This window comes from Carettochelys insculpta, chromosome 1 (assembly GCF_033958435.1).
Source record: "Carettochelys insculpta isolate YL-2023 chromosome 1, ASM3395843v1, whole genome shotgun sequence".
In the NCBI taxonomy this organism is placed as follows: Eukaryota; Metazoa; Chordata; order Testudines; family Carettochelyidae; genus Carettochelys; species Carettochelys insculpta.
In genome coordinates this window covers 367,747,227-367,772,770 of record NC_134137.1, presented here as the reverse complement: position 1 = coordinate 367,772,770, position 25,544 = coordinate 367,747,227, and the positions used below count along the sequence as shown (strand labels likewise).

Sequence of the window (25,544 nt, the reverse complement as noted above, 5' to 3'; positions counted from 1 at the left end):
AGCACACACCTAGGCAAGACCAAACCCAGCTGCAGACACAAACTGCATTCAGATCAGTCAGCACTTGCAGGTACATCCTCTGTGGAGGAGTAAACCCAAAATTCTATGGTCTTGCACGGTACAGAGGAATCCGCATAACGCAAGCTCAAAAAAATGACCCCCCTCTCTCAATGTGCAGGAAGGTATGCACAACTTTTTGCCCCCCAAGTTCCCACCCCATGAATTGTACAAATTGGGCTATATTATAACAAGACATAAGCTTATTGACTACAAATGGTGAATTTAAATAAGTAGTCATTCCTCAACCTAAATGTTGATTTTGGGTACATTGCAAAAATTCTTCATGTTGAGAGCTACCTTGCTTTCAGCTTAAATCTTTAGATATCAGCAGCATGTTGTATGGATGTGAGACATGGGTGATGACAAAAGATTCGAAGAGAAGAATATTGGTGCTCAATAGGAACTGTTATAGAAAGATCCTAGGAATAGGATGGATGCAGAAGGTCACCAATGAGGAATTATACAGGAAGACACAAACAAAAAGAGAACCTACTGCAGAAAGTTATGCAACAAAAGTTACCAGCAGTGATTCTGGGTAGGGGTGCTGTGAAGAGTGAAGCCAAATTAACTTAATTTCCAAGCCCTAAATGAAATTTACATAAAGGTGGATATCTTTTACTTCCAAGTCTTGACTTCCACTTCCTTTCAGTGGAAAATTATTAGAAGTCCAAGATGCTGTTTAGTACTGGATGACAGGACAACCTGACCTAGTTGTGTCACAGCTACCTTCTAGGAGATCTTTCAGGAAGGAGAGAGAATAGTATCTTACCAGCCTTACAGTTTCTTCCTAAAGGCTGACCAAGGGCATATTGTTGCCCTAACACACCCACATGTAACTGTTACATGGTCCGTATTCCCAACTTTAAAAACGGAAATGATATAAAACATACAAGTTGGATAATCACATTCAGTAGATCATTAGCTTTTCCATGATACTTCATTCACGTGACCCATCTTGCAAAACACATTTCTTAATTGAGCCATCTTATTTAAGGAGAACCTCTCTCTGAAGAGTATAAGGTGTAACACCACAACAATCATTACAGATTTCCTTATTTTTTATTTTGATGTCTGTCAGCATATTGCCAAATTTATACATTTTTATTTCATAATTCTTGGACGCTATAAATGCCGTTAGGGAAAGCTGGGCTTGACAGCTTAAGTAAGAGACAGCTGGAAACTAAAAACAGTCAGATATAAGCTTGTTACCACAAAACTAATCAACCAGTGAAATCATTAATGCAGACTTTTGTTGCCTTTAGATTTCAGCATTAACAGCAAATTGAAAAGAATGGGGTAGTTTGCATCTCTTGTGGCCATTGTTACAGGCTTCCTGAACACTGCATTATGACTACATTGTACATATTTTCAAGGTTATCTTTCACAACCATGAAACTAAAGTATTTTTTAACCTTTATATGAAAGCTTGCAAGCCTGAAGCACAATTCTTTGCCAAAGAATGAATCTGACATCTTCAGTACCACAAAATACCTGAGACTGCAATCATAATTTAAAAAATTGAACCCAGTGAAAACTGGCTTTCACACAAAGGGAGTTTGGCATTGCTGTTTTGAGTTAATTCCTCTTTAGGCAGCATGGTACATCTCACAATAATACAGCAGACCCCTGCGTTATGCCAAGTTTGAGTTCTTGGGCAACCTTGCATAATTCAAATTTCGCACAAATCAGGAGGAGCCAGGAACCAGGTGGCAGCCTAGCTCCCAGCTCCCCTCCACTGGCGGGAGCCGGGAAAATGACCAGCGCTTGAGTGCTGGTCAGTTTCCTGGCTCCCAGAGTGATGGGGAGCCAGAAATTAGCCAGCAGCCTGGCTCTCAGTTCCCCGCCACTCCTTGGGACCAGGATAATGACCAGCACAGCACAGCCTGGCTCTGGGCTACCGGCTGCTCACAAGAGAGGGGAAACTGACCAGTGCTGATCAGTTTCCTTGCTCCCATCAGGAATAACAGCCTGACTCTTTGTTGCTGCTCCTGACAGGAGCAGTTTCCCGGCTCATATCAGGGGCAGCAGCCACTTCTGTTAGCTGTGGCAGCCAAGAGTCAGACCCTCAGCTACCACCCCTGACACAAGCCGAAAAACTGACCACTTGAAGACATGTTAACCCAAGAAATAAGCAACTTGAGGGCATGTATCTCAGGGGTCTACTATATAGACATCAACTGGAATGAGTTCTAGATTCAAGAATCATGGAGCTACATTAACTGCATTCAAGTTTAACTCTCATTCTCAAGGATTAATGCGTAAGTAAGAGACACCATGTCTCTTTACTAATTACACAGATCTATGATTTGCTAATTTATGCAGCCTTCATGTACCGTATTATAAATCTTTTAATTTTCATCCCAGAGAGTTGAATACATAGGGACTGGATTTCATACAGAACTGTGTACCAATGAATAATGTCAGTTCTGAGAGCAAATATGATCCAATAATTAAGACACAGGACTAGAGTTCATGAGTTTCCAGAACATTAACTAGGAGAAGAGAAAAAATAATAGTAAAAGTGAGGGGTTGAGTGACCTTCAAAAGTTAGTTCAGGAAGAAAAAGTTTTTCACATAGAAAGTATTAAAAAACACCTTAAAGGGGTAGTACATTAGAGATGTCTAAATTCAGAATCTGTTTGCAAACTTCTGGCAGTTTGATTCAGATCCACTTAAAGTCTACGATTTCAGCAATCTTTGCACCAGACCGTAGGAAAGCAATAAGAAATATTTTTTTCTTCCCCACCACTCAAACTTTTTTTTATCCAAAATACATGCAATGTAAGAACAGTAGTTTACAAACTACAGCATACTTCATTCCACTTGACTCAAAAACACTCTGAAAACCATATATACAAGAATCAATTCACCCATTAATGAAGAAAAAACATCTCCAAGGGAAAATCTGACAGGTAATTAACAGCTTGCAGCAACATCACAGAAGAGTATGGGGCAGGAAGGGAGGAAAAAGTACAAGATGATATTTATTAGGCCTTATAAACGTCTTCACAAGCCAGTCAGCAAAACAGACTTTAAAAAATAGTTCAGAAATTGAACACACTGTTGGACAAATATTCCATGAAGTACTAAAGCCTACTCTACGCTCTAACGTTATGTCAACATAAATCATATTGTATCAACCTACGTGTATGCTACTTGTCTACAACCTACTTACGCTTGTGTATATGCTCAAATTTCTCCCCACCTGACCAACAGCCTGCTATATAGTGAGTGACACAATGAAACCACATCCTGAACAGTGTTCCCCCTAATTTTTTCTATCCACATGCACATAAAAATTATTTTGCACCAGGGCACGTGCAGATACGCACCACCAACAGAAATACATGTTGCCAACTGAGAACACTTTGCTAATCAGCTGGACAACACCTGAACAGCCACCCAAATGCTCAGCTTACAGGGACCACTGATCCTAAATAGCATACAGCTATGGTCAATATATGAAAAACACCTGGGAGGAAGAGAAGAAGAAAAAAAGGGAGGATTAGGAAGGACATGCTCTGTGAGATCCCATAACACAGTGCCAAATCAAACTGAACAGCATGGAGAATCAGTCACTGCTTTTTTCCTCAGTGAAGCTCTACGTATGTACCTGTCTGCAGTGACTCCAGGAACATCAGCAACAGCTTTGAATTGGTGGCATGTGACACACTGGACATTTACCCATTAAATACCACATTTTGCATTGACTCAAGCAGCTAAGTCTGCACAAGTTGACGCGGTACATGTCCAGAAGAGGTGTGTATCAATTCTGTAGAAGTCACACCAGAGCTATTAAAATAAACCGCATCCAACCCCCTTCATCTTGAGGATTACTTTGTGTATTAAGAGGATCAGAGGAAAGGCATATAAAGAGAAGTTACTCACCGTAGTAACGGTGGTTCTTCGAGATGTGTCCCCGTGGCTGCTCCACAATAGTTCCACAATAGGTGACGGGCTTGCCCGGCGCCGCAGATCGGATCTTCCAAGCAGTTTCTGCCGGACCGCGCATGCGCCGGCGCGCGCCGCTCCCTTGCGCGCTCCTGGCCATGTGCGCGATCCGGTCCCCGCCAGTTCCTCGACCAACCACCTCGGGTGCCCCTGCAAAACACTAACAGAGATCCGAAGCGGGGAGGATGGGCGGGTAGTGGAGCACCCACGGGGACACATCTCGAAGAACCACCGTTACTACGGTGAGTTACTTTGTGGATCAGCACTGTGGGAGGAAACGCATAAAGGAGGGGGCCCCCCCAAGGGATCGCAAACGCGTCCCCCAGGGACCCCCATCCCAGTCCTGCCCTGGAGCAGAATCGTGGGCACTGCTTGTTGTGCTAGGTGGCAAACAGATCTATTTGGGGAAAACCCCATGCGTGGAAGATCGGCCGTAGCAGGTCGGGACGGATCTGCCACTCGTGTGTGAGCACAAAACGCCTGCTCAGCTGGTCTGCCTTCACGTTGTGCGCACCCGGCAAGTATGAGGCTTTCAAGATTATATCGTGGGCGATGCACCAGTCCCATAAGCGGATTGCTTCCGCGCATAAGGCACGGGATCGAGCTCCTCCTTGCCTGTTTATATAAAACATGGTGGAGGTATTGTCTGTACTGATCCCGACGACTTTGCCTTGTATGTGGTCTCGAAAGTGTTTGCAGGCGTTGAACACTGCTCTGAGCTCCAGTACGTTGATGTGTAGTGACTGTTCCGTGGGTGACCACAGTCCTTGAGTCACCTCTTCGCCCATGTGCGCTCCCCACCCTATGAGGGAGGCATCTGTATTGAGAAAAACCGATATTTGCGGCTGGTGGAAGGGCACCCCTGTTAGCAAGTTCCTGGGGTTTACCCACCATTGCAGGGATTTGCGCACCCCGGCTGTGGGCGACACCACCCTGTGAACGGTGTGTACTGCCGGTTTGTATACACTCGCCAGCCAGTGCTGCATGCTGTGCATGTGTAACCTGGCGTTCTGCACTACAAACGTCGCCGCTGCCATGTGGCCCAGCAGCTGCAAGCACGTCAAGACCGGCACCGTAGGGCTGAAGGTGATGACTTACATGAGGGAACCGATGGCTCGAAAGCGAGCCTCTGGTAGGTATACTCTCGCTGTAACCGAGTTTATGCGAGCCCCTATGAACTCTATGTCCTGTGTGGGGTCTATTTGTGATTTTGCCAGATTGATAACCAGGCCAAGTGAGGAGAACGTGTTTGCTGTGACGCGTATCATGCGCAGAACCTCCCCTTTCGAGGCCCCTTTGAGCAGGCAGTCGTCCAGATACAGGAAAATAAATACCCCCTGTCTGTGCAGGTAGGCTGACACCACTGCCAAGGTCTTGGTGAAGACTCTGGGGGCCGAGGAGAGGCCAAACGGTAGGACCTTATATTGGAAGTGTTCGTTGCCTACCAGGAACCGGAGGAATCGCCGGTGAGCCGGATGGATGGTTATGTGGAAGTACGCGTCTTGTAAATCGAGGGCTGCGAACCAGTCTCCATCGTCCAGTGCTGTAAGGATGGAGGCGATCGTGGTCATCCGAAAACGTTGCTTGCGCAGGTACCTGTTGAGGCCGCGAAGGTCTAAGATGGGCCTCCAGCCTCCTGTCTTTTTCTCCGTGAGGAAATACCTGGAGTAGAACCCTTTCCCGTGCAGTTGCTCTGGCACTCTTTCCACCGCCCGTATGAGCATGAGATGGTCCACCTCCTGCCTGAGCCTCGCTACCTGGGAGGCCTCCTGGAGGTGGGGCTTGGGTGGAGGTCGTGACAGTGGGAGCGACTGGAAGGGGATGGCGTACCCCGTGGCTATGATCTCCAGCACCCATTTGTCTGTGGTGATCCTTTGCCACTGGTCGTAGAATGGTCAGAGGCGATGGTGGAATAGCCGCTTCGGATGACCTTGTGTGATGGTAGTGATGGTGCAGCCCTGGATCTGTATGTCAAACTTGTGGCCTTTGGCCCCGCCCCGAGGATGCACGGCTCTGTTGTGAGTGTCGCCTGGGAGTTCTGTACTGCTGGTGCTGTTGCCCTTGCTCGTAACCCCTGTGATACTGGGGGCGCTGTTGCTGGTACTGGTACCGCCTTTGCTGAGGGTAGTACCTTTTCTTTGTGTATGGAGGGGTGTAAATCCCCAGGGTCCTGAGTGTGGCTCTTGAATCTTTACTGGAATGAAGGACCGAGTCAGTTGATTCAGCAAACAGCTTCTGCGAGTCAAAGGGAAGGTCAACTATCTTCGCCTGCAGATCCCTCGGTATACCCGAGGTCTGGAGCCAGGACTCCCTTCTCATCACCACTGCGGTTGCTGTGGAACGTGCTGCTGTGTCCGCAACGTCCAAAGCAATCTGAACTCCCGTCCTCACAGCCGCGTAGCCTTCTTGCACTATGGCCTTGAGGACCGGCTTTTTGTCCTCTGGAAGCAAGTCCATGAGGGAGGTTAACCTGGAATAGTTGTCAAAATTATGGTTCGCTAAGTGCGCTGCGTAATTTGCCATTCGCAACGTTAAAGTGGAGGAGGAGTAGACCTTTCTGCCGAACAGCTCTAGCTTCTTGGCATCTTTGTCTGTTCCCCCCGTTTTAAATTGAGATGTTTTTGATCTTTGTTGCGAGGACTCCACCACCAGGGAGTTTGGCTGTAGGTGGCTAAACAGGAACTCCATGCCCTTCGCCGGCACGAAGTATTTCTTACCCGCTCTCTTTTGGACAGGCGGAATAGTTGCAGGGGTCTGCCATATCGTAGTGGCGGACTCTAAGATCGCTTCATCAAGCGGTGTTGCTACTCTGGAGGAGGCCGGAGGTCTCAAATTTTTGAGGAGCTTATGCTGTTTCTCTTGCACCTCTGCTGTCTGGATGCCTTGCGTGAAGGCCACCCTCTTAAACAGCTCTTGAAACTGTTCAAGATCGTCCGTAGGATGGACGTCCCCCAGGGCCGTAGCCTCGTCCGGGGAGAAGAGCGAGGAACCGCTGGGGTACGTCCCTCTGGACCCTTCCGGTTCCTGCTGGTGATGGTACACCCTCTCGCTGGAGGTTTGCGAGGGAAAATCTCGGGGTTCCATGACCAGTCCCCCCTGAGATGCTTGAGTCTCTGTCCCCGGTCGTGATTGCCCTCGGGGGTACGAGATAGTTTGTGGGGATCTTTCCCTAGTAGATTGCCGATGGTGTGTATGCCCCGCGTGGTAGGGGCGACCATGGCAGTATAGGCACTGTTCTTGGGAAGGTGACCTAGACCACTCCCTTGGTGCGTACCCTCTGCGTCTGGGGGAGGGAGATCGTCGAGACACTGGAGAGAGCGATTTCGCATAATAGTCCAGCGGTTCGAACCCCAGGAAGGGTGAAGGTGGTGCCAGCCATGGTGAGGCTGGTTGTAAAAATGGAGAAGGGGGCTCCGGGTAGGCTAGGGGGGACCCCTGCCTTCTGGTTGGAGTCTGCAACATGAGCGGAGGGCTGTGAGAAAGCAGCTTCACAGCCCTGTCCGGAGAGGGGCTGCAATGCCTCCTCTTGTGTGCAGCCTTCCCCCTCCCTGGAGGAGGTAACTCCGCCCCCTGACGCGCGGGGGATCCCGGCCCTGTCGGCACCGTGCTAGGCACGCTCGAAGGCGGTGCCGCACGTGCGGTGTCCTTCTGCGCCTGCAGGCTACGTGCCTGCGCGCTCTGCACCGCCGGTTCCCTGGGGGTTGGTGCCGCTGCCTGCGGTGCCGCCGGTACCGGCGCTTGTTTAGCCGCCGCCCTGCCTGCGGTGCGGGGCGGCTGGCTGATTATCGGAGGCTGAGCCGCTTCCACGTGGCTCTCCGTGCTGCCGCCGATCAGCTGTTGCTGCGGCTGGGGGCTGTGCGCTCCTCCCATCCCGCTCGCTGTTGCTGCCGGCAGGGATCGGGCTGGAGAGACTTTCCTCCGTTTTTGCGCTGATGGAGTGAGGGAGGCAGCTTTCCTTTTAAGGGCCCCAGAGGGTCCCTCCTGCTGCGGCCGCTCCGGCACGTCTGGCTGGAGGGCCTTATCAAGAAGCAGCATTTTAATCCGCATCTCCCTGTCTCTCCGTGCTCTGGTTGTTAATTTAGCACAGAAGGCGCATTTCTGTGCCACATGGGACTCCCCCAGGCACCTTATACATAGACTGTGCCCATCGGACGCTGGCATCGCCTCTCAGCAGGACTCACATTTTTTAAAGCCTGAAGAGGACATTGTTGGTGAGTCTTTGAGTTTTTAAGCGGGTACTTAGCACCTTCTTTGTGCTTTTTTCCCCGTCCGATGGCCTGCCTCAGCAGGAGGGCTGATGGCCATAGCTCCTGGCCTCCGGCGCTTGTTACTGGGACTGGACTGAAGCTGTCCCGCTCGTAGTTTGTTTGTTGTTGTTTGTTTGTTTTTTTTTGGTTTTTTTTGCAAAATAACAACCGGCTAACTCGTAGTAGCCTAAGTACCTGAAAAACTTTTAAAGAAAAACAGATAAAGTCGTTGAATACGCTATTTGGCCTTAGCCTAGTCGGATTCCGTCTGCAGCCGACGGCGGTTAAGAGGAACTGGCGGGGACCGGATCGCGCACATGGCCAGGAGCGCGCAAGGGAGCGGCGCGCGCCGGCGCATGCGCGGTCCGGCAGAAACTGCTTGGAAGATCCGATCTGCGGCGCCGGGCAAGCCCGTCACCTATTCTGGAACTATTGTGGAGCACCCACGGGGACACTCGAAGAAGAAGAGGGTATTTTGTGAGCACAGCAACCAATCAAGGCTTAGTGATTTGATATCCTAAATTGCAGGACACCTACAGAATAAATTTAATGTTCAAAATGATCTAATTTCTTGGCATCTTTATTTTTGGGAGATGATCCTTGGATATCCTGCTGGTCCCTCTGATTGGCCGCATCCACAACTAGGGAGTCTGGGGGTGGATGTGTATAAAGATGTTCATAACCTCTAGATAGCGCAAAATAATGTCTCTTATTTCTCTTTGCCGTAGGTGACAAGGAAGCAGGTGTCTGTCACAACATCTTGGTGCTGTCAGATATCATTTTAATTATTGACAAGGCAACATGGGAGGGCCTTGGGGAGGAAAGAATGTCTACTAAAGGACCAGCATCTGATGAAGTTCAAATGTGAGGTTCAAATGTGAAATTGCGGAGTTATTAACAGTGGTTTGTAACCTTATCCTTTAAATCCACTTTGGTACCAAATGACTGGAAGACGGCCAATATAACGCCAATATTTAAAAAAGGCTCTAGAGGAGACCCTGGCAATTATAGACCGATAAGTTTAACATCAGTACCAGGCAAATTAGTAGAAACACTAGTAAAGAATAAAATTGCAAGGCACGTAGAAGAGCACGAACTGTTGGGCAAAAGTCAGCATGGTTTCTGCAGAGGGAAGTCATGTCTAACTAATCTATTAGAATTCTTTGAAGGGGTTAATAAACATGCGGACAAGGGGCACCCAGTGGACATAATATACCTAGATTTCCAGAAAGCCTTTGACACGGTCCCACACCAAAGGCTTTTATGTAAATTAGGTGGTCATGGGATAGGAGGAAAGATCCTTTCATGGATCGGGAATTGGTTAGAAGACAGAAAACAAAGGGTGGGAATAAATGGTAAATTTTCACAATGGAGGAGGGTAACTAGTGGTGGTCCCCAGGGGTCAGTCCTGGGACCGATCCTGTTCAACTTGTTCATCAATGATCTAGAAAATGAGGTAAGCAGTGAGGTGGCAAAGTTTGCCGATGACACCAAGTTGTTCAGGACAGTCAAAACCAAAACAGATTGTGAAGAACTACAAAAAGATCTCAGCAAACTGAGTGATTGGGCAGCAAAATGGCAAATGAAATTTAATGTGGGTAAGTGTAAGGTAATGCACGTTGGAAAAAATAACCCAAATTACACGTACTACATGATGGGGTCAAATTTAGCTACGACAGATCAGGAAAGGGATCTTGGAGTTATAGTGGATAGTTCTCTGAAGACATCCACGCAGTGTGCAGCGGCAGTTAGTAAGGCAAATAGGATGTTAGGAATTATTAAAAAAGGGATTGATAATAAGACAAAAGATATCATACTTCCCCTATATAAAACTATGGTACGCCCACATCTTGAGTACTGCGTGCAGATGTGGTCTCCTCACCTCAAAAAAGATATATTGGCATTAGAAAAGGTTCAGAAAAGGGCGACTAAGATGATTAGGGGCTTGGAACGGGTCCCATATGGGGAGAGGCTAGAGAGACTGGGACTTTTCAGTTTGGAAAAGAGGCGATTGAGGGGCGATATGATAGAGGTATATAAAATCATGAATGGTGTGGAGAAAGTGAATATAGAAAAATTATTTACCTTTTCCCATTATACAAGAACTAGGGGACACCAAATGAAATTGATGGGTAGTAGGTTCAAAACTAATAAAAGGAAATTTTTCTTCACACAGTGCACAGTCAACCTGTGGAACTCCTTGCCCGAGGAGGCTGTGAAGGCCAGGACTCTATTAGGGTTTAAAAAAGAGCTTGATAAATTTTTGCAGGTTAGGTCCATAAATGGCTATTAGCCAGGGATAAAGTATGGTGCCCTAGCCTTCAGAACAAGGGCAGGAGATGGATGGCAGGAGATAAATCACTTGATCATTGTCTTCTGTTCTCCTTCTCTGGGGCACCTGGCATTGGCCACCGTCGGCAGATGGGATGCTGGGCTGGATGGACCTTTGGTCTGACCCAGTAAGGCCATTCTTATGTTCTTATGAAGTGAGTCTGTGCTCACAAAAGCTCATGCTCAAAACTTTTCTGTTAGTCTATAAGGTGCCACAGGACCCTTCATTGCTGTTACAGATCCAGACTAACACAGCTACCCCTCCGATACTTGACACTACAGGATCTGATTCTTCCATAAGCTCCTCTGTCTGAATTCCTAGATTGAGCCACCCGGCCTAGTAACTGTTGAAGGACACAACTATCCTCAAGAGCAAGGGTGATCGGAGAAGAAGGATGAAGAGAGGATAGGAGCTCTAGAGTCATGCCCTCAGCCCCTTACCTTTGTTGTTGAAGAGGCTGTGTCATCTGCATGCCTGGTGTCTGATCTCGGCCAGGCAATGCAGTTGCAAATGCAGTGGGCCCCAGTGCGGTACTGCCACATTACTCAGCACTGAGGATAGCAGCCAGGGATGTGATGGGTATTCCACATGCTGAAGTGGTAATTGGCATGGAAATAATTGTTGTTGCCATTGTGGTAACAAGTGCTGAAGAGAGAAGCTGCACCAACACCAAAGTGCATGTCTGTGCTGGTGCTGAACCAGGCCTTGGTGAGGTGCCAAAGTAGTCTTCAGCGTCAAAACTGGTTTTTGGTATTATAGAAGTAAAGGAGGCAACTTAAACCCCCAGCCTGTGTAGTGAGAGCCACCTGGGTAAACAGTGCCACTGTAGAATGGATGAAAGACGATATCACGGATGCTGGGTCTGGTGCAATTTGCATGGTGGGGCATCCAGAGACGCAGAAGCAGCCATTGGTTACAGGAAGACCTGAAGTGCTGGTGAAAATGATAATGTCTCTTGTACCCGAGAGGTCTGAGTAAACTCTGGAGCTGAGAGCACCGAGGATGACCAGACTACAGAAGCCTGGGCCGTACCTTGGGCCTGATAATACACCCATGGTCGCCAGAAGGACCATTGCAGGTTCCTATTCTGTGCCTGATGCCCTGGTGCCAGTTGGTGGTGTCCAGACCTCGATCTCCTACTGCTGGATCTTCAAAACCCATCAGAGTCAGCCTCAGAATCCAGTAATCAACTATGGGTCAAACTCAACCGAACCCCTTGTGAGGCAGGAATTGACATCCCAAGTGGTGTGTAGGCTGGTTGTTGGGATGGTGGGAGGTGCCTGGGGCAGTTGCCTGTATCTTATGAGGGATAGGCAACCGGTTCCTGTCATGCCACTGTTTATTCTGTGGCACTGGGGGGACAAGCTGTGTTTAAGCCCCTTATAGATGGTGGCGTGATAGTGCCACGCCGTGTACTGATGGCGCCAAGGTGCTGTTTGTTGATGAGGCCATACTGGTCGTCCCCAGATCAGACTGGGAATGGAGAATGGACTCCATAAGGAGAATTTCTGAGGCTCTCATCTCAGTCTTTAAACAGATGAAAACTTTTACATATTTGGCACCTCTCTCTCTGACAACCGTCCCTGAGGCACATTAGACACACCGTGAGGGGGCCACTTTTTGACATAAGCTCACCACAGTCCTGTCAAGCTTTAAACCCCAGGAACCAATGGGTGTCCCAGCATGGGGAAGGGGAAGAAAACCTGTTTATTTTTTGACACTATAAGAACTAGGGTAACGATTATCAACTATATACAGAAAAGCTGCTAAGACCTTTTGTAAGCAAGAACAAACTTGCTGTCACCGAGTGGTAAGGAGGAACTGGGGAGGGGTGGAGAGGTGAGCAGGCCAGCAAGGCTATAAATTGGGTGCCATTTTGGCACTACGCCAGGGCCTGACCCAACCAGGTGCTGCCAGGCAAAAAATTCCACCTCTTGTGCATGTGTGTGTGTACACCCTGATTGGAATGCACATAAACAAGTACTCCAAGAAGAACATCCTGCATCAGACCAACTTCCAGTGATGTGAAAGATCCAAACTTTTGCACTTACACAGAGCTTCTCTCTTCTTCGGGTGCCTAATGTCCTTGGATAAAGGCTACAGTTATACTATAAATTTTAATTTTACAATATGAAAAATATAATTTATCTAATCTTAATTTAGATGCATTTTAAGTATCCACTATAACTTTCACATCCAAATAAACGTCAAATACTTTTCAATTCCCAACTACAGATCAATTTCAATCATAGAATAAAAAGAGCTGAGAATATAATTGAAAAACCACAGTGCAAGACCATTTAAAATTTATACATTGAATGGAATTCTGCTCTCACAGCACTTCTATTACAAGTAAGCAGTCAATACTGTCACCAATTAGGCAAACATCAAAAAATACTTATATGAGGTAAACTTTTAAAACTTATTTCTTTCTGAAACTAGCAACTTACTGTAGAAAACCAAATCTGTCTGTGACTTTGTAAAGAAGGTAGTCTGCATCTTCCCAAGGTTCAATCTGGGCACCTTCTCGTCCCTAAAAAGAGAAAGAAATGCAACAATGAAGGCTCATGTCACCACACAAAAAGCAAGCCCTTCATGAATCTCTTGACCATAGGATCTGAGAACAAATATGCAAGGCCTGGACCAGGATGAAAAGCAGAAATAGCCACCAGGTGTACTTTAATGGAGGAAATGGGTAGTGCCCCAACTGACTTAGGTGCCATAGATAATCCAGAATCAAAGGGATTGGGCTGAAAATGTAGGTGTGTATGGAAGACCAGGTAACAGCCTTGCAGATTTCCTGAATAGGGACACAGGCAAGGAATGCTACTGAAGAGGCCTGAGCCCTTGTAGAGTGAGTCCTGATTGGAGGATAGGAAACCCCTGATAGCTTGTAGCATTTCTATCCAGGAAAAAAAATCCTCTGGGATGAAAATGGGAGGCCCTTCATCCTGTGCACCATGACCATGAAGGGCTGCCATGACTTCCTAAATGATTTGGTCTTGTCCATATAAAAAGTTAAGGCTCTACAGACATTCAGGGTATGTAAGTGCTGCCCCCTTGGGGTAAAAAACAGATAGATATCCTGGCTGACATGGAAAGAGCAGACCACCTTCTGAAGGAAGGCCGGACATGGTCTCAATCTAACCTTGTCCTTGTGGAACACTGTATAGGGTGGGTCCACTATAAAGGCCCTCAACTCTAAGACCCTTCTGGCTGATGTGACGGCCACCAAAAAGGCTGTTTTGTAACTTAGAAACTGCAGGAAGCAAGGAGTTTAAAAGGGGGGCCAATAAGCTTGGTCAAAACCAAATTGAGGTCCCAGGAGGATAATGGGTCCTGCACCAGCAATCCAGCCCTCTCAAAGCCCTTCATAAATCTCTTGATGACGGGGTCCGAGACCACTGATGAAAGGTCTGGACCGGAATGAAAGGCGGAAATAGTCACTAGGTGTACTTGAATCAAGGAAAGAGACAGCCCCAACTGGCTTAGGTGCCACAGAAAAATCCAGAATTGAGGGGATTGTGGCTGGCAAGGGAGATAACCCCTTCTGGGATACCCAAAGCACAAACCTTTTCCACTTTGCCAAGTAAGCAGCCCTCATAGAGGGTGTTCTACTGTTTGAAACCACCTCCCTCTCTGGGTCTGAGAAGAAAAGTTCCATGGCACTCAATCATGAAGCTTCCATGCTGTGAGGTAAAGGGACAGGAGGTTGGGGTGATGAAGCCGTTCCTCCTCCTGCATCAACAGCTCTGCGCATATCAAGAATGTTATCAGATTGCACACCAACAGGTGCAATGGGACCGAGTACCAATGCTGCTTTGCCCATGCCAGAGCTGCTAAGATTACTGAGGCCTGGTCCACGTGGATTTTGAAGAGGACTTTGTGGACAAGGGGAACCTAAGAGAATGCATATAGCAGAGGGTCTTTCCAAGACACATCAAACGCATCCACCCAGGACCTGGGACTCTGCTTCCGGCTAGAACAAAACGTTTGGCACTTCGAAGTGAGGTGCATTGCAAACAGGTCCACTTGGGGATAGCCCCACACTCAGAAGATTCATTGCAATGCATCCAGGTGAATGGGCCACCCATGGCTCATGAAGGATCTGCTGACGTGGTATACTATGGTATTGTGGACTCTGGGTAAGAAATGAGAATTCCATGATGAGTGCAGAACTCACATCCTGAGGGCCTCATGACACAGGAGAGAAGAGCTGGTACCTCCTGTCTGTTGATATAATATATTGCTGTTGTGTAGCCTGTACTCACTAACATGCAAAACCCCACTAGGTTGTCCCAAAACATCTCTCATGCCAGCCTGATCACCCTGAGCTCTCTCACATTGATGTGAAGCTTGAGGTCTGAAGCACCCCAGAGAGCCTAAGCCTGGTGCTCCCCCCAGATGTAACCCCCAACCTCCAGCCAGAGAGTTCACGCAGAAACTGATCCTTTTTACAAACTTGTTCAGGCCTCACAGGTCCATGATGGGCCTCATTCCCCCTTTTGATTTCAGGATTAGGAAATAATGGGAATAAAACCCCTGGTCCCTGAATTATGGAGGAACCTCTTCTAACACACACACACACACACACACGATTGAGGAGCTACCCAACTTCCTGCCTGAGCAGACTCTCATGAGAGCGATCCCTGAAGAAGGACAGAGGAGGGTTGAAAGTGGGGAAAGAACTGAGCTGGATTGCATATTTCCTTTTCACTGTGTGTAGGACCCACCGGTCTGACATTACACAGCAGCAGGAATGGCAGAACAGGGATAGGCAAAATGAAAAAAACAGGGCATGCTGGATCTATAATGGGAGTGGCGTGGTGCTCTCAACCACACCCTCATAGGTTAGACTTTGAGCCCAATGGGGAGTTCTGCTGCCCTTGGCCTTTGACCAAGCTTATGGGAGCGTCTCCTGCTGCTCCAACCTCTCCATCTATTCTGATCCCCAGGCTGCTGGGGGGAGATGTCTAGAGGGAGGGAAGGAGGGAGGGGAGTAAAATATCTGCACTGCGTCACAGTGGTATGAAAGCCCAGCGCCCTCAGGGTAGCCCTGGAGTCTTTAAGGCTTTGGAGTTTCTTATCCGTTCTCTGAGAATAGGGCTGACCCCTTGAAGGACAAGTCCTGAACAGTCAGCTGTACTTTGTATGGGAGGCCAGAGACCTTAAGTCTTGCACCCTCTCTCATGGTCACACCTGAAGCCATGACCCTTGTCACTGCATCAGCAGCGTCCAGGGTGGTCTGCAAAGCCACACGAGATATAAGCTTGTTTTCCTCCACCAGCACTGGTGCATTCCACACTGAGGAAGACATGCTTGACACAGTGGATGGTGATTTCTCAGGTTGGAGAGCTGCCTCCATGAACAGCACTTTGAGGCGCTGCGCTCTATCCTTCAAGGTTCTCAGCCTGAAGGACTTACAGATCAGGTAGCAGTCTTGCTGATGAGTCTCACCCAGACGCTTCGGGCAAGCTGAATGGGGATCACTTCTCAGCATGCACTCTCTACAGTCAGCGACATTTTTGAAGACTGGTGACCTCGGCACACCCTGATGCAGAGGTCTCGAGGAGGGGGAACAACCTCCCTACTCAGGGCCCAATGATCAACACTAACTAATAACAATGCAGCTATTAATGCCTAATTAGAACAATTTGCAGATAACCAAGAAAATAGCTTGTCAGAGTGTGGGGAGTTCCGCCCACCCACAGCGCAGCAAGAAGGAACTGAGCTGGGGGCAGGTCATGTGGTGCCTATGCTGGGTGCAATATCAGTGCCACTCTAGGAGGTGCAACGCCAACCTGACAGCAACTAGCTAGGGGAAAAATTTTCCAGCAACTGAGCACGATTGCACCCATGTTTACACTAGAATGCACATGAACAATCACTCAAAGAACTCAATAATTCAAGAGCCGAAATGCCTGTGAATACAAGGCAGTCCTTAATAAATAATGGCAAACCATACTTTTCCTAACCCCTATTTTAAGAACAGCACACATGATTTGTAATTCGATATGTTTACTGCAGGACATTCACAAGCATTTTACATATTCTATTTCCTCACACTCTACGTGTGTGTCTGTATCACTCTCCTCACTTTCACTCCCAAACCTTTTCTCACTCTGGAGGACACTAGGAGGAGTTATCCAATGTTTCAGCATCACATATAGTTTGTTATTTAGATATGAGTTATTCATTTTGGAGCTTTTAGACATTCACTGTTTGTTGAAAATAATCAGAAGTGGTTTTTTTGTTTTGTTTTGCTTTTTTTTAAACTTTGCTTTGAACTTTTTTTAAACTTGTGGGAGCCACAAAGAAGTCCCTAAAGAGCCACATGTGGCTCCAGACCTGCAGGTTGCAGACCCCTACACTAAACAATACAACTGGAAACTTGTTCTGGATTATTTTTGTATTTTTTTTTCCAGTTAGTGAAGGAAAAAAAAATGTATACTGCCATTCATGAAATTTTCTGGTTAACCAAGAATTCCGGTTAGTAAAGATCCAGATAACAAAGAATATATTGTATTTGATTCATATTTTATATGCATTCATTTTATTCTAGCATACCATTTAAATATAAATATATAATAACTATAGCAAGCCACCACTGTGGTTCTTTTGGATAATGTTGATCAATAATGTAGCTCCTGAACCACTAAGGTCTAAGTATGGCACATAGTATAGTACACTGTGGCTCAAAAACATCACAGGCTGAAACTGTTTACGTAGAATATATAGCTATGGCAAATCAGCATGGCTTTTTTTTCAATTTGTAGCACAGATTTAGCATTAATTTCTATCATCATGCACTAATAAAGAGTTAAAGTATTCATGGCCTAAAAAAGTAGAGCCTGTAGATCAATGCATCGCTTTTTACTAAGCAGCGATCAGAATAAAGAAAACCTGACTAGATGTAAAACACTGGCACCTCATTGTGAGCGAGAGAAAATGACAAACTTAAAATAGCCCTGAAGCAACATACATGCATCTGAAACAGGATCCAACTGTCACCAAAAACACTGAGAAGTTAAAAAAAAAAAAAAAAAAGAAAGCAAGCTCTCCTAATACCATGTACTGAGCATGATGCAGAACATCAAACAGAATAGTGTAGGAGAAGGCTGTTTATTTTTTAACTTGACAGGAGAAGACCACATTCCAGTTTCTAATAGTCAATGCCATAATTACACTATTAACAGAGACACTTACCTTGTCATACTTGGCAACTATCTCAGCTCGTTCCTGGGCAAGTTTGATAGCAGCATCCTGCTCGGCATCTGAATCTGTTCAGAACAAAAATAAAAAGTAACTGAGGTTTGCTCTCTCTGTAATAGAGAACTGTTGCTAAATAATTAGAATAAATTTTGATGTCACATGGAGATTCGGTCTCGGGAGTACCAAAACCAATGTAGCAGCACAAAATATGGTGGTATAACCTAAAATTAACAAATTTTAATACTGTTCATGGTCATTAAAATTGTGCACTCCTCCAGCTGCTAAGGGTGTAAATTCAACTCTCAAACCTGTAATCCAATAGCATTTTATTTCTATATCATCATAAAAAAATCAAAAGAGCTAAAGCTTCTTCTGATACGATGCATTAGGGACTTCTGAGAAAAAACCATAGGCTCTCTCCTAATACAGTAAACTCTCTTTTATCTGGTATTCATTTAAATGGAACTCTCACATAACTGGAAGAACATGCTGCTTTCCCCCAGCCCCATCACTACCTGAGTTTTCTCAGTCCCAGAAGACTTGCAGAGCTGCCAGCATTGCCCTGCATCCCAGCAGGCTCTCTCTCTCCCCACTCCCACTAGTTTGCCAGGGTTACCGTAGCCCTGGTAGCTTGACAGCATTAATGTGGCCCCAGCCCACTTCCCAGCCCCAGCAGCTTTCTGGCATTCCCCCACCCCCAGCAGCTTGCTGACTTCCCAGCCACAGTGCTGCCAACATTACCACAACCTCAGCTGGTTTCTCAGCCCAGGAAGCATTACCTTGGCCCAAGCCAGCTTCCCGGCCCCAGAGCTGCTGGTGTTTCCCCAGCCCCATTCAAGGACCTCACAGCTTTGCCATTCTTGAGCCCCTGCCTGTGCCTCCCTAGCTGTTCTCCCTTAACCAGCATATTTGCATATCTTGCAGTCTCCCAGTCCCAGGGTTGCCAGATATGAATGATTTTACTGTATAAGAAACAATATTTTATAATCCCAGTTTCTCAGGTATCTATCCAAATTTTATGCCCTGCCATTGTACAAAAGTCTACAACTAGACCACAAAGACCACCATCTTTAAAAGAAATCTAACAAATTCTAATCCTCAGGGAATTCTGCACCAAAAATTAGATATTCTGCTAAAAAATAATAAAAACTCTGCACACAGTATTTTAAATTTTTCCTCATTTTATTTGTCGATACATAAACTTGGAGGCTCCTGCATGGCAGTGGGGAACACTGGCCACTGGCTGCATGGAGATGGGAGATCATCCTGTAGCCCCCATCTCTCGGGACATGGACTTGACATTAAGGTTGCCCAGTACAAGGGCTGGGCCTCTCCCAGTGGCCCTTGTCTGTAGGAATGACAGGGGGCCATTGGGTGCTCCCCACTGCCATGCTAAAGGCTCCACATGTATTTATTGACAAATTCGCAGAATTATACAGTATTGTTCACAGAATTCCTTCCGGGATAGCAAGTGATGCAACTCACCAGGTTTAGCCCTGTGTCAGGTACATCAGGTGTGGGGTCAGGCAGGCTCAAGCCAGAAGGATACAGCTGTGGAGGGATTCAGGTGTGGGCTGAAAGGGTTCTGTGTGGAGCAATCTGGGTGTAGGTGGCTCAGCTGAGAAGTGTGGGGGGACCTGGATGTGCATGAGCTCATTGGAGAGTTCCAACTGCAAGGCTATGTCTACACTAGACACAGAAGACGACCGCAGATATGCAGTTTTAGCTACATCAGTTGCTCAGCTAACTTGTCTGTCTTAACAGGAGAAGATCAACAGGAGACTTTCTCCCTTTGACTTTCCTTACTTCTCACCGCTCGTGAAGAGTACAGGGGTAACTGAGATCTGAGAGAGCTGGATTGTGCATATGTATGAAATCAAAACCCAGAAGATTGACCCAAGGGATAAACCCAAAGGCAACTCTGCAGGGGGAGCCAGATTCAAGTGATTTAGGATTAAGGTTAAGATTTGGGTGTGGGAGAATGTGGCTGGCGGGAGGGTAGGGGTGAGAATGTTGGTCTGACCTGGCACAGGCCAGGGCACTGCCAGTCCTGCTCTCCCACTCTTCTATCTCCTTCTCTCTTTCCCCCCTCAAGTGATTTACCTCTCTGAGGGCTGCCCTGGACACCCCTAAGAACACTTCCACTCTTCTGGGGAGGAGCACATAACCACTTTTGCAACTTCCCTTTGTTTCCATGTCAAAGTCATTTTTCTTCAGGAAAGAAAAATCTGAACAAAAGATGAATTCAATATGTGTACAATGGTGCAGAATCCCTTGGGAGTATAGTTCAGATAAACTGACTTGAATCAGTCATCTACTTATTTTAGAAGATGAAAATTACATCACACCACTTGGCTGGATGCCTGATACCAGAGTCTTAGAAGTCTGGGAAATATTTCATTCTATTTATACTAGTAACCTTTACACGTTAACAATACAAGTGAATATGCAACACAATAAGAATTAAATTCTATACCTCTGAAGAAGCTGCAGGAGTTATACTATAATAGCCTTCCCTTTTTTAAGTTTCTTATGCATATATATACTGAAGCTGCAAAAATGTTTCTCCCCCCATATGGGCGCGTGCGCGTGCGCGTGCAGCAGTGTGCTCTTGACCTGAAGGAGACTTCCCACAAGTCATGTGGCAGAAAAGAAATTAACTGAATAGTAAGATAAAACAACCCATTTTAAAAAATGCTTGTGTATTAAAACAGGGCCAGGGCTACGGATGACATTTTAAGAGGTAAGATCCTGATCCTGAAAACCCAATTTCTGTGCTAAATTTTATCCCTTGGCATAATTCCACTATTTTCAATTGAAGACTTATGTGTTTGCAGTTACTTACATGTACATTTTTGCAGCATCCCAGTACAACCCTGCTTTCACTCTTGAAACCTCTAGAAATGGATTTCTCAGACTCAAGATACAGATGCCACATTTGGAGTGCAGAATTATAACCTTATTTAAACAATCATTCCTTCACTAAGGGCGGAAGTACCAAAACTTCATGCTTATGTGAAGCATTTTTCCACAACCTCTCCAAAGCTGAAATCATGTCTACTTTCCAGTGCTAATACCAACAACACTTCCCAAACTATATTCCATTCCCCTTATTATCTCTCTCCTCTTCTCCTCACCATCATTGCTGATGGTCTCATTTCCTCATGGTACCAGGGAAATTTATAGTGCAAGATGCTCAGAGCAGAGAGCTTATCTATTTTTGTGTGCATAAAGTACCAACACTTACGTAAACATCATAAGTAGAATAGCCCAATTTGAGGAAGAAAGGAAGCAGAAGTTAAACTCAATCTGCTACCTTTTTAAAACTACATATCTCTGTGTTGTGTAATTGAGAGATATTTACTTGTCAGAAGCCAAGGGCAAAATGAATTCATTTAAAAACTAGTGTAGTTCTTGATGTGCTGTACTTAGCAAGCTGCAGTATGCTGTTTCTCTTGCTGGCTTGGTTGCTGTATCCGAGCTACTTCCTCTACTGTGCTAGCTTCTTACTCTGCTTAAACAGGCCTACAGCACACAAAAACAGCTTAGTTTTCAGTCTTGTTTGTTTAGGCACAGATTTACAGCAGCCACGCTGGATGGAGGTCTTATTTTCCATACCCAGCCTAACCACTTGATTGAACACCAAACAGAATCTGTCTCTAGTTGCTCACAAACTACTATACCCCTCTAGAACTCTCTGTAGCACTATATGAGGTCATAATGTAATGATCTTTAATAGATTCTAAGTTTATCTCAATATACTTACAAACCATGTATTGCCAAGGTCTCACTATAGTATTTTTTCCCCTTTAGCTTTCCCTTTGTTGTATATATTGAGGAATACCATGCATTAAACCAGTGAAAGCTACATCAGGACATACCTGGTGTGTGTTCTACAACACACACCAGGTGAATGAACAAGCACTAGCAGCTAATTTTTTTTTTTTTGTTTACCTCAAACACATCTGCGCCTGTAACAAATAATGTCTCACGGAAGACAAAAATGAATGAATTTTAAATGTCAAAGTGAACTGTTCACCATTGGTGCCATCTCTATGACCCACTGGGGGTACTCAATACCCACACTCTGCCCTAGGTGCCAACCCCACTCCACTTACTCCCTCAAGCCATCACTCCCAGTCCCACCTCTTCCCACCCCTGCTCCAACCTCTTCATTGGAGCACTTCCCATCCTCCTACCCCTTTCCCCTGTCCTGCACACCAGTGAACAGGTGATCCACAGCAGACAGGAGTTGGAGGGAGGAGGAGGCACTGACCCATGGGGCAGCCAGTAAGTACTGAGTACCTACTATCTATCCCATGGGTTCTCTAGCCCCAGAGTAGCTACAGAGTCACAACCTTTGCTTTTCACTATTATGTTTGTTTTCTGAGCTGCTCTAATCTTGTTCTTGCACTATTGTTCTTTTCTAGCCAATTTTTACTGTTCGGCAGGTTGCAAAACTCTTTGGGGAAAAAAGTTTATTAGCTTAAAAATAGTTTTGAAAGCATTTTTAAAAATGTTTGTCTTATATTTAATACAAACCTATATTGCAAAACAAATATTTTGACTGGATTTGACTTGAGAAAGTCCTGTAAGTGGAATAATCATTTTCAGCTATACTGATTTTTTACTATAAATTTCAAAGTGCTTTACAAAGGTGGATTTATTTTTACATGAAGATGTGGGATTCAAACAGAAAGTGACTTGTCCAACATCAAAAACTAAATCAGTTGCCCAGTCTGAAGTAGAACACAGGTTTCATACCCTTACAAGCCAAATTTAATCCTTGTAAAAAAAGCTTTAAAGTCCTAATGTTTTTACAGTCGTAGGAAAATTGTAAAAAATAAGTTTGTTCTAAAATATTTGTTCAAGATTTGCCCACTTTTCTCCTGTATCAGTAACATAAGAATCAGAGCTTGGTATGTTCCATACTTCATGATAATTTCAATTATATTTATTGTAGAAATCATCATATTCTCTGCCTTTTAAGTTAGCCACCTCTCTTCCCACCAGCATCAACTCAGCCATCTACCATGCTATACCAAAGTCATTTAACCATACATTAATCCATCCACACAGAAAAATTAGAGACCCCGCTTAAAATGGAAACAATAGGTTATATTTTGGGAGATGCAGGACATAGCATGGTCTTCCTTATAAAAAGAGTGTATTAAAAATTTCTAGTGTAAAAGTTATGTAGTGGCTCAGGACTGAGTAAAATCTATAACCAGAAATCTGCTAGAAAAATTACTGTTAAAATGACTGCATAATCCTTCCTCTCCCTCCCCACCAACAAAAATAATATGATTTCAAGATCTTATTCCATCAACATAAACAAAGTTTACAAAACTTGTTAGGTGCAATACTGCACAGAAGACATAAAACAAAAAATCATGATTAAACATTCTCAAGTTTTCTGATTAAAAAAATTGCATTATAAAAAAAAAATCAATGATTTCTTCAAAGGGTAACTAATAAGATTTTAAATGAGGTGGATTGTGGGGAAGTTATCAACATTATTTGGTTGATAACTCCCCATTGTGGTTGAGATTTCAAATGAATGGATAATGGGGCATTATCAGTTCATCAGGTTCAGCAGTATCTGTTCTTATGATGTTATTCAATATTTTTATCAGTGAGCTACAAGAAAATGTCAATTAATTCCTGACCAAGTTTCCATATGACCAAGGTTGGCAATAAGGTGAACAACCACAAGGAGAGGTCACAGATACCAAACAATCAGAATCACTTGAACGTATGTAATGAATAGATATATTTTACGTAGCCTAATTCAAAGAAAGTATGCAACGCACACTCCTAGGAAAATAGTGACTTTAAAAGGAACTATAAAGTCATTGTAGATAGCCTCCAGAATATGAACTCCTACTCTGTGATGTCACAAAGAAGGACTAACTCTATAATTGGATGTATTAAACAAGGGAACACTGAGAAGGAGTAATATATTACTGCTATATATGGCACTGATGAGACCACTAGTGAAATACTGCATCTATGCTTTCAAAGGGGAACCAAAAAATTGGAAATGTAAGGGCAAAAAGTTAGAAGAGCTATAAGAATGATTAGTGAATATCAAGGAAAAACAAGAAAACATTACTCAAGTGGAGAGGTTAAAGGAGCTTGCTCTATTTAATCAAAAAGAAATATTAAGAAGTGACATCGTTTTAAGACATGTTTTAGTGCTTCATTTCCCAAACTGGGGGTGGCGTGAAAAAATTCCAGGGGGGGGCATAAGGGGACCGAGCCCCCCATTACTCCTCCCACCCCAAGAAAGAGCCAGCCGTTGCTTCCAGCTTTCAGCTCTTGCCATTTTAGATGGGCGATCCAGTGCAACCACTATAAAAAGCAGGCAGTTGGTGAAGACCAATGTGGACCTAGCTGCCTCCTGCAAAGGGGAGTGAGCGTGGGTTGGCAGAGGGTGAGGACAGGATTAGCTAGGTGACAGGAATAGAGTAAGAGCTGAGCCTGGTGATGCCTGGCTTTGGGGGCGGGCAGAGGAGGGTCTCACAGGGCTCAGGCAGCTGGCCCTACCATTGCAAGTCTTGGGCTGGCAGTTGGATGGTTACCCCGCAGCTCAGGCAAGTGGCTGAGGTAGCTGATTGGCGGGAGACGGATCCTGGCAGCATGGGACTCAGGCGCTGGTGGCTGGCTGGCTGGCTGCAGCATTGAGGTCAGGTGACTGGTGAGTGGGCGGTGCGCCCCAGCAGCTGGTGGGCAGGTGGCTGACCTCAGCAGTTCGAGGCTCAGGTGGCTGGCAGGTGGGCAACTGGCCTGGCAGTGTGGGGCTTGGGTAGCTGGCATGGGCGACTCTAGTGGCTGGTACAGGGCTCAGGCATCTGGCAAGCTGGGTCTGCCCCACATACCTGCAAGGGGCCAAGAAAAATTATCTGTGCTTACTTTTAATTTGTGTTGTGTTTATTTTAAATTACAAACTGAATTTTTTGTTAAATGGGGGGATTGGATGATGGTAAGGAAGAGGTGTGGGGATGTGAGGGTTTCTCAAAAATCACAAAATGCTAGGACTGGATGGGACCTTGAGAGGTCATCGAGTCCAGCCCCCTGCCCCCATGGCAAGACCAAGTACTGTCTAGACCATCCCTGATAGACATTTATTTAACCTGTTCTTAAATATCTCCAGAGATGGAGATTCCACAACCTCCCTATGCAATTTATTCCAGTGTTTGACCACCCTGACAGTTAGGAACTTTTTCCTGATGTCCAACCTAAACCTCCCTTGCTGCAGTTAAAGCCCATTACCTCTTGTTCTATCCTCAGAAGCCAAGAACAACAAGTTTTCTCCCTCCTTCTTATGACACCCTTTTAGATATAGTCATACCCTAAGATACGCCCATTTGGGCTACGAGAATTCAAGTTTAAAAGCAGCTTGATTAAGGACCACTACTTCGCCTTACGAGGCATTTACTTGAGTTTACAAGTGCCTCAGCGGGATGCAGACACCCTGCAGCTGGAGAAAGTCAGCCCATCCTGGTCCCGCCCCTGCCACTCGCTCCTCAGGCAGCTAGGGGGCCGCCTCCGCCCACCCTGCACAGCTGTGCCTTGGGCACCACTCGCCACCTCGCAGCAGTTTCCCAGAACCCCCAGCCCAGCCTTTACCTGGGGCTGGTCTGGTTTCCGCCTCAGCGCTGCAGCAGCAGCACGCCCCAGCCCAGCTGGCGGCTGAAGGCTCCCAGGCGCTCCTGGGAGATGTGGCTTCTGGGAGCACA

The 25,544-nt window shown here is 45.8% G+C and overlaps 1 protein-coding gene across 4 annotated transcripts in view; it reads right to left on the bottom strand.

Moving 5' to 3' along the window:
* USP6NL (USP6 N-terminal like) overlaps positions 1–25,544 on the bottom strand; it is a 242,932-nt gene that overhangs the window by 132,425 nt on the left and 84,963 nt on the right. For all 4 annotated transcript variants that reach the window (XM_075017960.1, XM_075017968.1, XM_075017974.1 and 1 more), the window contains 2 exons: positions 17,797–17,870; positions 13,041–13,123 (listed from right to left, as the gene is read on the bottom strand). In XM_075017960.1, coding sequence (XP_074874061.1) covers positions 13,041–13,123; positions 17,797–17,870 — 157 coding nt within the window. The remainder of the gene's footprint in view (positions 1–13,040; positions 13,124–17,796; positions 17,871–25,544) is intronic.